The sequence below is a fragment of the Mercenaria mercenaria genome, chromosome 7 (genome assembly GCF_021730395.1).
Source record: "Mercenaria mercenaria strain notata chromosome 7, MADL_Memer_1, whole genome shotgun sequence".
In the NCBI taxonomy this organism is placed as follows: Eukaryota; Metazoa; Mollusca; class Bivalvia; order Venerida; family Veneridae; genus Mercenaria; species Mercenaria mercenaria.
This window is the reverse complement of record NC_069367.1, coordinates 42,421,897-42,435,950: the sequence shown is the minus strand read 5'-3', so window position 1 is coordinate 42,435,950 and position 14,054 is coordinate 42,421,897. Positions and strand designations below refer to the sequence as shown.

At 35.1% G+C, this 14,054-nt stretch overlaps 1 protein-coding gene across 3 annotated transcripts; it reads left to right on the top strand.

Annotated features, from left to right (window-relative positions):
* The first annotated feature begins 656 nt into the window (after positions 1-656).
* Positions 657-14,027, top strand: LOC123554317 (monocarboxylate transporter 12-like). Of its 3 annotated transcripts, none has more exons than XM_045344387.2 (7): positions 657-818; positions 2,443-2,705; positions 3,568-3,711; positions 5,941-6,087; positions 8,480-9,208; positions 11,747-11,884; positions 13,849-14,027. In XM_045344387.2, the coding sequence occupies exons 2-7, from the start codon at positions 2,459-2,461 to the stop codon at positions 14,025-14,027; spliced, it is 1,584 nt and encodes a 527-aa protein (XP_045200322.2). In that variant the 5' UTR covers positions 657-818; positions 2,443-2,458. The 3 variants fall into 3 exon arrangements, with proteins under 3 accessions (XP_045200322.2, XP_053404197.1, XP_053404196.1); XM_053548221.1 differs by lacking the exon at positions 657-818 and adding an exon at positions 1,372-1,428; XM_053548222.1 differs by lacking the exon at positions 5,941-6,087.
* Positions 14,028-14,054: the final 27 nt, after the last annotated feature.

Genomic DNA, 14,054 nt, shown 5'->3' with positions numbered 1-14,054 from the left:
TCGTTTTTGTCGTATTGAGCGACTTTTTCTATTTTATTTTCGTACTTGTCATAAACGATATCACTTCAATACATTATCAGTTATGTGCAGTTGGAAGATATTCTTATAGCTGTCAACATATTAATTGCTGCAATTTGTCATCTGATTTTTGTTAATATTATAATTTCCATTGAAAACCACAAGAGAGTTTTTTTTCAAAAAAAGGAAGATTACCGGTAATCAAGATGTAGCCATCTTTAAAACGGACGTATAAACAGTGTCATTTGAATGCTGAATTTATATATGTTCAAACTGAAAATATCACTGTCAATTTTCAACCAAAAACTAGGGTTTTGAATATAACATATGCATTGTACTTATTTGTAAAAGGATGTACGTAAAATAACGAGTGATGGAGAATGACAGATTTAATGAAACTGCCACTTTTATTTAACAATCTTAGTACGACCAGTTATGTAGTCTTTTTTTAAAAGGTTTATAAAATTCATGTTTAAGATTTTTTTTTTGCATTTCTGGGTGTCATAATTCAGTTGCCAATGAATATTTATTACAAAAGTCTTATCAGACTGCAAAAACACAAAAGAGCATATACTACTGTGTAACAATATACTTGATGAAATTTAAATACTATTTTAATTGTGCTTGAACATCTTAGCTGTCTGTTTTGTTTGAATGTACTTTTAAAACTAAGTTTTGGATTTAAACTACTTTTAAAACTACGTTTTGGATTTAAACTACTTCGGAATTTATTTCGTGTGAACGGACTTTCTTCCCTTAGACGCCATACGGTTTTACTCTCGTTACAGGTGTACTTTTAGGTAAACAGAAACTTGATGAACTTGATGGCAATAAACCCATATTCTATCTTCTTAATATGTTATATCTCTCAGATCGATGTATTTAGCTTGGATCAGGTCTGCATCAGTCACATGCAAAAAGGGTCACATGCTTCCTGTTTTTTTTTTTATCTTTTTGGTATCACTGATATAGGAATTCAGAATACAGAAATCATGTAACACATTCACCATCAGACGTATGTGTTACAATAGCTCAAGCAAAATCATGTTTCTTTTGCAAAAATAGTATATGCTTTTTAACGTAATCCTGATTTAGCCGACGGTATGCGAGAAATTATAAGACAAATCGCCATGCTTGACATTGTTGATCAGGGAGTAGGGATCTATTTTGAACCTGTTTGAAGTGCATAGAGACTGTACTAGCAGTGAGTGTTTACATTAGAAATTATAAACAGTAAATTTTAATACATAACCATAAGTATAAACCGTTAATTGCAGTTTTGTTATATTACTTAAACTGTAGAAAATACTACCTTAGTGGGTGAGCCATTTTAACCCATACTGTTTAGCAGGAAAAATCTGGAATTAGTTATTGCAGCTACCATTTGAATGCTCAAGAGCAGTTAAATGGGTAAATATGTTAATATTTGATGGTTTTGGACTTAATTTATAAAGGACAGATATTTCAAATAGAGAGAATTCTACATTCCTCATATGTAATATGTAAGCTTATTATTTGCTTGATGTACGGTAGATGGCCATCAAAGACCATTTTCAGACTTCTTTTCCGGACGACTATGAACATCTCTTAAGTTTGTTCAAATAGTTTTGCAGGGACTAAACATTTTGGGCCGCATTTCAACAAAGAATGTTATAGGCCTAACTAAACTAAAGGAACCCTAGTCTAGTCGCGTAATGGCTGCCAGGTATTTGAACACTAATTTTTCACTTGGCATGGCAGCAGAGGTCTAAATTGAAGCTAGTTTCTGTTTAAATTTCATTGTGGATGTATTTTTGACATTTTGGTAGGAACAATGGGAGAGCAGGTTGTATTTGGTGAAGTGAAGCTCAATTTTAGTATGAGTAGTACTTCCAGGTCACAGCAGTGTGATTTTGATGTCAGTTTACAGTAAGCAAAATCAAATGTAGTCTATATTCGATAGCCAATCTAATTAAATTATGGAATCCAAAGTCACGGTCTTTAATTTAGTAGTATTCAGGTTTGCGAAAACTTACAGTGTAGACTTAAAACTATTAATTTCTTTGATCTCAATCATACTTTTTAATGTGTATCTCTTACAAAGCTAGGTCAAGTACAATAAACTGTCATTTTGAGTATCTGTTGCCGCTCAATAATTTAATATGTATAGACCATTCTTATAAAGAATATGTTCCGCTATAGAATTTAAGTCATGTTCAATAAGACGCTGGAGTAGGACAGTTCTGTAGAATGAGCTCTTGCTATTTAACTAATCAAAATTAAGAAAAAGGACAGTTTAAACTCAGTAGTAGAGTATTTTATATGAAAGTCAGTTTAGTATATATGCTTGGCGTATTTTATGACTTTAGCACTCTTGCTTAATCTAAAGTCTGTAAGGTCAAGTGAACTGCTTAAGTTCTTTATTTACCGCTATTTTTTGAACAGTTGATACGCGTGCGGTATGACGTCAATTGAGAAAACAATAGAAGAATCACAGGATACCTGTACCGATAAGGAAATTGGGATAAATCCAATTACTGGAAATGACGTTCAACATCACCTTGAGCCAATATCTCCAACAGCTGCGGTTGAAGACAACACAGAAATAAAACTGGAGCAGGGAAATGAGAGAAAACAACAAATACATGAATGTAATAATGATGAAGAACTACCAATAGACAAAGGTTGGGCTTGGGTAGTACTCGCAGGTCAGTTTCTTATGTAGTTGAGATCTGAATTTTGGGCTGTTAAAACGCATTATCGTCGGGTTTGAAACGGGGATCCGGACAAAACCCCCTTTGCTCCTCGTAAAAATAAGCGAGAGGGGTTTTGTCCTCCTTGTAAAATTCAGCGAAGGGGGTTTTGTCCGCCTATGCAAAAACTAGTGTCTTCAGTAGTGTTTGATATCAAGACGTGAATAAAGGTGATATGCTAAAGAGATACATGATAACCTTTTCACGTAACTGTAAAATATCAAATTTAAAAGTAATTTAAAAGCAAATGACACGGCTATCTAAGTAAATCTGAGATAGAGCTAGACTGTTTTTGTCAGTAATGTAGGAGTCAGAATTTTTTAAATATGTTGCATCCAGAATATTCTTTCCAGTAAATGCGTACTCAGAAAATATACGCACTCCCCATAAATATACAACAAAAAAACCCTGATAATAATGACGGGGGGGGGGGGGGAATTTCAAATCGAGACATCAGATCTGCTTTAGTTAAATTCAGCAGTTACTGAAAGGGAGATAGTTCATGCTATCAATACTTAAGCTTATTCTTGGTATGACAATAATATTATGTTTATGATGCCTGTTTTAAGTAAATCATACAATATCGTCTTCTTCTATCCTCGGAACGTGGAATTACAGAGCAGTTATCCTATCACAAGACTACTATTTTCTACACGATATGCGTCAAAAAATTGTGAAATACAAGTTCCTAAATCGAACGATAGGAAATGCTACATACCACATTTTCTATATATTTTTCTAACATACGTTTAGTTTGTTGCAGTTGTAATAAAGCATACATGCTTCGTATGTTATATTTATTGATTTTTATTTTCAGGAATTACAGTTTTAGCGCTATTATTCGGCGGTATAATAAAGAATTTTGGGATTATCTTCGTGGCGATTCAGGACAGGTTTGGATCCTCTGCCTCTCTGACATCATCCTTGGTCACCACACAAAGACTGACCAATAGCTTCACATGTATTAATTTAGCTTATACTTAATATGTATTTACAAGAACAAGCAGTCGGAGCAGTTAGTGAAACACTTTTTTTCGAATAGATAGATAATATTTGTGTGTATGTGTTTTTAGCTCACCAGAGCACAAAGTGCTCAAGGTGAGCTATTGTGACCGGTCATTGTCCGGCGTCCGTCGACGTGCGTCGTCCGTCGTCCGTCAACATTTGCCTTGTGAACACTCTAGAGACCACATTTTTGACCCAGTCTTTACGAAACTTAGTCAGAATGTTTGTCTTAATGATCTCTAGGTCAAGTTCGAAACTGGGTCATGTGGGACCAAAAACTAGGTCAGTAGGTCAGATCAAAGGAAAAGCTTGTGAACACTCTAGAGACCACATTTGTGACCCAATCTTTATGAAACTTAGTCAGAATGTTAGTCTTGATGATCTCTAGGTCAAATTTGTAACTGGGTTATGTGGAGTAAAAAACTAGGTCAGTAGGTCAGATCAAAGGAAAAGCTTGTAAACACTCTAGAGACCATATTTTTGACTCAGTCTTTATGAAACTTTGTCAGAATGTTTGTCTTGATGATTTCTAGGTCAAATTTGAAACTGGGTTATGTGGGGTTAAACTAGGTCAGTAGGTCAGATCAAAGGAAAAGCTTGTGAACACTCTAGAGACCACATTTTAGACCCAATCTTTATGAAACTTTGTCAGAACGTTAGTCTTGATGATCTCTAGGTCAAGTTTGAACCTGGGTTATGTTGAGTCAAAAAGTAGGTCAGTAGATCAGATCAAAGGAAAAGCTTGTGAACACTCTAGAGACCACATTTTTGACTCTATCTTTATAAAACTTAGTCAGAATGTTTGTCTTGATGACCTCTAGGTCAAATTTGAAACTGGGTTATGTGGAATCAAAAACTAGGTCAGTAGGTCAGATCAATGGAAAAGCTTGTGAACACTTTAGAGACCACATTTTTTAACCAAACTTAATGAAACATGGTCAGAGCATTAGTCTTGTTGATCTCTAGGTCAAGTTCGAAACTGGGTCATGTGGGATCAAAAACTAGGTCACTAGGTCAGATCGAAGGAAAAGCTTGTGAACACTCTAGAGACCACATTTGTGATATAATCTTTATGAAACTTTGTCAGAATGTTTGTCTTGATGATCTCTAGGATAAGTTCGAAATTGGATCATGTGGGGTCAAAAACTAGGTCAGTAGGTCAGATCAAACAAATAGCTTGTGAACACTGTAGAGACCACATTTGTGACCCAATCTTTATGAAACTTGATCAGTATGTTAGTATTGATGACCTCTAGGTCAAGAATTAATCTGGGTCATGTTGATTCAAAAACTAGGTCAGTAGGTCAGATCAGTGGAAAAGCTTGTTAACACTCTAGAGGCCACAGTTGTGACCCAATATTTATGAAACTTAGTCAGAAAGTTTGGCTTGATGATTTCTAGGTCAAGTTTCAATCTGGGCCATGTGGGGTCAAAAACTAGGTCACCTGGTCAAATAAAAGGAAAAGCTTGTGAACACTTTAGAGGCCACATTTGTGACTCAATCTTTATGAAACTGGGTCAGAATGTTTGTCTTAAACATTTCTAGGTCAAGTATGAATCTGGGTCATGTGGGATAAAAACTAGGTCACTAGGCCAGATCAAAGGAAATTCTTTTCAACACTCTAGAGACCACAATTTAAGTTTGAAACTCATGGGAATTAGTCAGAATGTTTGTTTTGATAATCTATAGGTCAAGTTCGAATCTGGGCCGGTCATGTGGGGTCAAAAACTAGGTCACTGGTCAAATCAAAGGAAAAGATTGTGAACACTCTAGAGGCCACAGTTGCAACCAAATCTTTATGAAATTTAGTCAGAATGTTTGTCTTGATGATCTTTTTTCAACTCTTGGTCATGTGGGGTCAAAACCTAGGTCAGTAGGCCAGATCAACTCTGGTGAGCGATGTATAGGGCCATCATGGCCCTCTTGTTTAAACTTGTTACTGACCCTAAGAAACGCCTCGCATCCAATTTATCATGCTTACCCAGTATATTTCCATGGAGGGTTAGTAACAAATCCAATAATGTATTTGTTTTATCGACCACTTATTTTAGCCTAACTTCTGACCCTCCACAGAAATGTACGGAGTCAGCAATCAAAGGGTTTCATAGCGCATTTGTTGTGTAATTAAACTGAGACTTTTCGAATATATTTGTATCATTATATTTTGTAGTATACATTTTGTAGCCTTGATCACTATGACTGTTGGAATGCAATTCACATCCAACCGGATAGCCGTTATACTTGGAGCTTTGATTCTCACCATATCCAATATTGTATCCGCTTTTGCCACAGATGTAAGAATACTATTTGCATCAATAGGAGTTCTTGAAGGTATGTTCATATTTTCATTTGTAAAAATATTAATACAATTCTGCTAATCACTATACTGTTAAAAATCGAAGTGTTTAGCTCATGGCGTTATTAGAGTCTGTATAATTATCTACGTTTCCATAGGCTGCTCTGTAGTAGTTTCACCGTGGTGTTTTCTTGCAGCATAAAGGTAATCTAGCCAAGTAGGTCGCCCTGATGCTACGTAGCGACCTATTATCAAAAAGTAGTTGTAGCGACATACTGATGATTTAGCCTAACGGTTTGCCATGAAGTTATGTAGCGACAGACTGGTAATCGAAGCAGAGTGGTTTGCCATTGTGTTATACAGCGCCATAAAGGTAATCTAGTCTAGTGGTTTGCCAAGGTATGATTTTATGATATATTTAGTAATTTAGTCTAGAGCTTTAATGTCAACATAATGGTAATCTAGCTTAGTCATTTTCCATGGAGTCATGAAGGTCATAACTAGTGGTCTGATATGGTGTAAAATAACGCCATAAAAATCTAGCCAATTTTGGTTTGTCATAGTGCTATTCAATGCCATAATTCAGTTGTTTTCTGTTGTGTTATGTAGCAACATAATGGTAATCTTGCCCAATGATTTGCGTGAAATAATGGTAATCTCAGTGATTTGTAATGGTGTTATGTAGCGCCAAAATGGTTATCTAGTACAGAATGTTGTCATGCTGTTATATAGGGACATAGTGGTAATCTAGTCTAATGATTTGCTATGGTGGCATGTGGTGAGCTAAATGGTATTCTAGCCTAGTTGTTTGCCATGATGTTATGAGTCTTCATGATTTATAAAGTGACACTTTAATGTTGCAACACCGTCTAACCAAATATCTCTCGTTATGACGTAAGATAGCGATTTTCACCGTAAAAGTTTGAAATTAGAGACTGCTAGTCCAATAATCCTGGCCGCCATTTTATGTAGGGGACTACTAGAACCATTGATCTCTGTCATGGCTTTAGGCAGCGATATAAACTAGCAACCTATTTAAGAGACTGTAGTCTTGTAGTCTTTATCGTTACGTTTAGTAACAATAGGTACTTTCAAGTCTTGCAGTCTTTGTCATGAAATTTTACAGTTAGAATGTTAACCTCAGCAGGCCTTGCTGGGGATGATGTTCTGCATAAAAGTCCTTAGTATCAGTTTAATTATTTGACATATCCATGCTTTAGCTTATCGTTTCCTAGAAAGGTAATGATTATTTCTACTAGATCATTATCTATGTTTTCAGACGGAGATATATTCAAGCTCCATTAACATCGTGATAATGTTATATAGCGAGACAGCCTGACCAAACAGTTCCCGTCTTAAAGCTATATAGCTAGACTGTTGCCAAAAGGTTCTCGCCTTTGTCATTGTCACAAAGTAATGTATGTGTCTAATCCGTAGCCGTCGCCAGCTAACTTATTGTCGGGTAGGAATATGCTTGTGTACTCTTACGAGGCGGTTTCAAAAAGTTATTTTGGTAATTGAAACATTAAAAGGACATATTTTCATAAGTAGATGTTATTACGAACGTGCGCAGTTTGTATCTTTAAGGCGACGCCAATGTTTAGTTCAGTAGTCATTGTTATGCAAAGCCGTTTGGTAGGACTATGTAGGATATTGTTTCTCGTTGTGGAGTTATTTAGAAATGTTCTTTTCCTGTAAATTCTGCTGTAAGACTGTGGAGCTCAGTCGTCGTCTCTATGATACGAGAAGGCGCAAAATCAATGAGAGTCATAATTAACTAGGTTTTGAGAAAGATGGCATTGAAGCCGTAGGAAAATTTATTGTTATTTGAAATTTCATAAAATGAATACAAATTGGTAACCACGGACACATGAGTTCCGCGATATATATCTTTTAAAGATAATCAGAAAGCTAATACATACAATAATGAAATTATCATGTACGTGAAAAACAAAACAAACAACAAAAAAAAAAAAAAAAAAACAACAACAACAAAGAAAGGGTTTAATTGAAGAGTATTAAATACCCATGTTTTTCCTACTTAATATTTAATATATCATATTATAAAATATTTATTAAGTGGATCATGTACTTCGAACTTTAATGAGAGGTATAGTTGAAAGGCCTGAGACAAGCAAATATATTATTAACAACGGAAAAAAAGAATCACCGGAAATTCTATGACTCACTACATTGCAATTAATTTGAAACTAACCCGGTGTCAAGGTTTACTATGTTGTTAAAAGGTATTACGAACTATTTTATCTTCTTGTCAACTACTTTTTCAAAATTTATGTAATTTCTTCAAAATCAACAGAGTTCTGTATATGTCCACTATTCGTCAGTTGCATGAGAAAGGGTCACAAAAAGCAACTTAGCTTTAAAGATTTCTTCGAGAAATAACATTGTCTCCTTTGATTTTTTCAGGTGTAGCGAAAGGCTTTATTATACCTACAATCACGGTCTCACTTTTAGAATATTTCAACAAAAGGCGGGGACTGGCAGTTGGTTTGGCTTTTAGTGGATCTAGTCTTGGAGGTTTGATATTCGCTCCAATATTTGCCGAGTTGCTCGATAACATTGGTTATACCAGAACTTTATTGATTGTAGCTGGGATGACATTTTCTTTTCTGGTAACAGGTGCTTTATTACGGCCTATTAAATCGTTTGAAAGACAGTCATTGAAACACAATGAAACAAATGGAAACACAAAGGATGAAACAGACATCGAGAGCAGATCTGATACTGGAAAACATGAAAGTTCTCTGGAAAGTATACAGAACAAATCTAATGAACAAAACTCCTTTCTTTGTAAACTAAAGGCAGGCTTTGATATGAAAGTGTTCAAAACTTTTGTATTTCCGGTATTTCTGCTAATGGCTGCCATGTTAGCAACAACAACTGATCTACTTGTCATGTTTTTAGCGCCATTTTCTGACGATATCGGTCTAACTGCTGATCAAATTGGTATACTGATGTCAGTTTTGGCTGGCGTTGGTATGTTATCCAGAATTATTTGTGCTTTAGTTGCGGACAGAGAATGTGTGAAACGGACTACATTGTTAGCTGTTTTGTCAATGATGGCTGGAATAACTGCACACTGTGCCAGATTTTTCAAAAGTTTCTCTCTGCTCCTGGTTATGGCCGTATTCTTAGGTAAGTTCACAAAACCCCAAAACATGAAACAGTCTTTATGAAAAATAAAGTGTCGCTTTCAACAGTTTATATTAAGAATAGAGTAGGTCCTTTCATCCGTTCAACATGTTATGTAGGTACAGTTACTCTATCATCCACTAAGGATTTTCTTGTATAACGTACGTATGTGCATCATAACAAGAAGGAAATTAGAATTCCGGCTGAAAGGTCAAGGTCACATTGAGCGTTCAACGCTTTATATTCAGTTTCTACAACCATCAATGGGTAATGAAATGACTAGGCATAAACATGTCGGGTACAACAGTCAGGTGCATCGTTCTAGAGTCAACACTACAACTGGAGATAAAATATTTAAAAGTATATAAAAAGATCACTCCTTTTCCCTGTTATTCAAAGGATAAATTTTCACAATATGACATTGTGACGCACGCAACTATGTCACACTTTAGGATTAAATGTGTATAGGGCTATGATATATGTATGGTACAAACTGTTTCGTCATTAATCATGGATTTTCGAAATGACTTTGTTTAAATGGACTGCACCATGACAACAAATCATGAGTAAGACAAATATCTCTAGCAAAGGTCAATGTTACGTTTATGGATCAACAGTTTATGGGATCCAGTTGTATTTTTGTTTCAGCCGCGAAAGAAATCTGTAAATCATTTGCTTTTGTTTACATTAAGATGACAAAGAAAGGTGGGGTAGTTAGATTTCCCAGAAGCACAGAGCACCCCAAGCATGAGGGCATGTTGCATGTTAAATAAATGGTTTACTGTAAAATCAAGGTCACACTTACCACAAATGGGTTTCATATGATAGATAGCATGCCTGCTTCATAACTATATGCTCTGTGATGGGATTTAAGAAAGAGAATGGATCATATTTAAATAGTGAAATGTTTGGGCTACGAAATCGATTTACAACTTCCTGCTATGATTACCATTTGGGGGCATTGTATTCAACAAACGCATTCATGATCTAAAAGGTTTCATATTTAAAAAATATGAACAATGCCCTCATATTATATATGTACATATAAAATGAACATGCTTGCGTGTATCAACAGTACTGTGTGTCATGTTGAAAACAGTGCACACCCAATACATGTATAACTAAACGTAGTATAAATATACACTCAACAAAATTCCTAATCGGTCAGTTTATATTTGTATTACTGTTTTGTTAATAATGTATGTATTTACACGAAATTTCACATGCCGACATTTGAATAGGTACTGCAGCTTATTATTAATTTATTTCTGACCGACTCACCGCCAAAGTAACCGCATTAGGCGTTTTGCTTAATATTGGATATTTTGCACGTGCATGACATGTGCACCAACATGCACGTGTTCGTTAACACTTTTGGCATTTCTGACGAAAGTCCAACTAGAAAAACACATATCATGGTGAAATTGACGCATGAGCAACGCAATCGAGCTGTCGGAATGTTGTTAGCTGTGCCACATTTACGACACGTGTGTAATTATTTTTGCAATTTCAAAAGAATTTTGATGTAATTTGTTTGGAGTTGTTACTTTGATGGTTATTTCCATTTGTAACCTTATTTCCGTTTACAAGAACCTTCAGTCGTTGGTTATCTACCATCCGCGCACTTTTGGCGAAATTCAACCAAAGTACAATTCGTTGAAGTGTGTCAATTTCACGACGATATGTGTTTTTCTAGTAGGACTTTCGTCAGTAATGTCAAAAGTGTTCATTAAAACGTGCATATTGGTACACATGCCCTGCACGTGCAAAATATGCTAAATTGGTCAAAACGCCTAATGCGGTTACTTTGGCGGCGAGTCGGTCAAAAATAAATCAATAATTAGCTGCAGTACCTTTTAAATGTCGGTATGTGAAATTTCGTGTAAATACATGCATTATTAACAAAATAGTAATACAATAAAAACTGACCGATTAGGAATTTTGTTGAGTGTATACTATCAATAAAAAACTGGCATTTTCTTTTAGCAAGTGACTGTTATACGTGACATTTAATTGTGAATGTAGCTCTATAAACACGGTAAATGTATATATTTCGTCAAGTTAAATTCATTTCATTGGGATTTTTTAGATATTACGGATATCTTTAAATTGCAAATCAGAGCGAACTAATTAAAAAGTAACATAGTAATTATTTTTAATTGTTTACTTTAAATGCGAACTTTACGCGTTCTATATTTCCTAATGAGTGAAAAGTCTGAGCCGATTTTGAAATGGCAGTAAATTAAATGCCTGGCGGAAAAAATATTTTTGGATGTAGCAGCACTTCAATGCAAAAATCAGCTTGCATTTAATAAACATTTATTGAAGCTAATCAACAGTACTTCTTAAGCTTTTTCTTAGTTTAATGCTGGGATAGTGTTCATAAATACGTGTTTTTTTTGTTGTTTTTTTTTGTAAAAAGAAGACGATTTCTTACATTAGTCATTTTACGGTTATTGGGCATTTGTCACAAATATACAAATTACTTTCAAGTTCAGTATTCCATAACACAAACTGCTTCCACTGGAGTGTCTTTTGCAGGGCTAACTTGCGAGATCTACAACTCTATGTACCCAGTGATACTTGTAGAATACCTAACACTTTCAAAGACGAAGAGCTGTATGGGATTCACAGTGATGACTCAGGGAATAGCCGTAGCTTCCACATATCCTCTCGTTGGTAAGAACATACTTAAAGGCATGGCCTACGAAAGGTCGGTGACTCTACTTGGTCCCTGAAATTATGTTCAGTGGGGTAACTTAGGTCCTCCCCCACCATCTAAAGCTTTAAAATTGTCATCATTTTACCTTAAGTATTGTCCATGTGACACTTAATCCGATGAACTATTTATACGCCGAAATCCTGACTAGCAAACGCCTTTCATAAAAAATAGCCATTTTTCATCAATTATATAAATTATACAGGCCGTTCCACGAGATAACCTATTAGTAATATCATATAACTCTTGACTTATAGTTTAAAATATTTGGAATCCATTGCTTTCTTATGTTCATTCAGAAATTAGAACTACATGTAGTTTATTGTAATTCAGTTATCTAAGGCAAATCAAATTCTGCCATATTTCAAAATCACAAATAAATGTTATTTGTGTTGTCATGGCATTCCAGTGCACCCATACATCATGACAACATAGAGATGTATGGATAAAAGGGTCTTCATGAAACAAAAAAAAAAATGCATGGTAAAAATATTTTTCAGTGAAATCTTTCACAACTGTTCCTAAATCTTGAAATATATAATGTTTAGTATATGATACGCATAATTTGTCCAATAAATGACATCATGCATCACACGGCTTTCACGACGTCTCCGAATACTTTCAATGATTTACTTTAAACAATGTAAGTCTTGAAAAAGTGAAGATTATTTCTTCCAATTTTCAAAGTTGAAAGATATAAGAGAATGAACATGAATTTGTCATTAATGCAGGTTTTGTCATTGAACGACCCATACATTTTAAAGTTATAAAGTTAACACAGTATTGACTCAGCAGAAGGACAATTTTATGTTGATTTCTTTAAGGGCTATATAAAATTGTCGATTGTAGACAGAAGTTGCCCTTTGCTATTGTAGTATAGAAAATGTAGGAAATAATTACACTTATCTAAATCTAAATAATAAAATAGACTACAAGAACATGTGAACTGATTTAACACCATGGAAATATCACCATACTTCTTATAGCATGTACACAGTAGCTTTTATTTTGTAAAACAAATACGAGGGATGTTCAAAACTAACATAGACTTTTTCTCTAGCTTTTATACACTTTAATGATGCAACGCAAGAAATGCCCCCCCCCCCCCTCTTAATTCGCAAATGTTCAACTAACTAGAATTGACGTTAATGTCGAATCATAAATGTCTTGTTTTCTCCCTCGACCGTCGCTAACATCTGGAAATTCAATGACTTCATTGAATTGTTTTCATTGAAGTTCGCATTAATTTGTATTTGTAGATTTCAATTACCAATTTTGATTATAAATACCTAAGCCATATTAGTTTCTTCGTTAGAATACTAAAACCAGTAAGAACCCTCATACCAAGCATATCGGTTATGGTGCGCACCATGAGTAGTTGGTATTTATCCAAGGTGTCATAGATTGACGTTAACGTCGATTCATAAATATCTTGTTTTATCCCTCTGGCTTCGCCATCTTCTAAATTTCGCTTGGTGTTTGCAAAAAAAACAACTGTCTGATTATCTATGTGAGCAACGACGACATTACATGCGCTGTAAACAACATTATTCACTTAGTTTAAACTTGTTTACCCCCCGCCTCCTATGTCCGAATGACGACATACTTTCAGTGCATGCCACCTATAAACGTGTTTCTGTACTTTGACCTATTTTCCGGTAAACAAGTGGAGTATCAGTGCGAATATTAGTTGTCGAATTCAAATCATGACATATGAAAAAGCGACCGCGTTGTAGCTATCGCAATCAAAACATTCTACGTACTTCGCCTATCAGCAAAGATGTTACAAAAATGTATGACCACAAACAAAGATTGCGAATTACAATCATATATTTCACATTGCAAATAGGCGGCTTTTGACAGCAAAAGTCTACGTTATTTTTGGAAAGTCCTCGATTAAGACTAAGTTAATCTTGTTTTATAGGTTGGTTAAGGGATACTATCGGAAATTACTACGCCTCCTATCACTGTCTTGGAACCATGTCGTTCATAGGCGCACTCTGTGCATTTGCTTTGCCTTACGTTCACAGAAGAAGCAAAAAGAAATCAAACCATCACATTCATGTGGAAAAGAACACTGAAATCGTCACTGTATCATCATAATGAATGTAGAATGAGTGAAATGGTTAA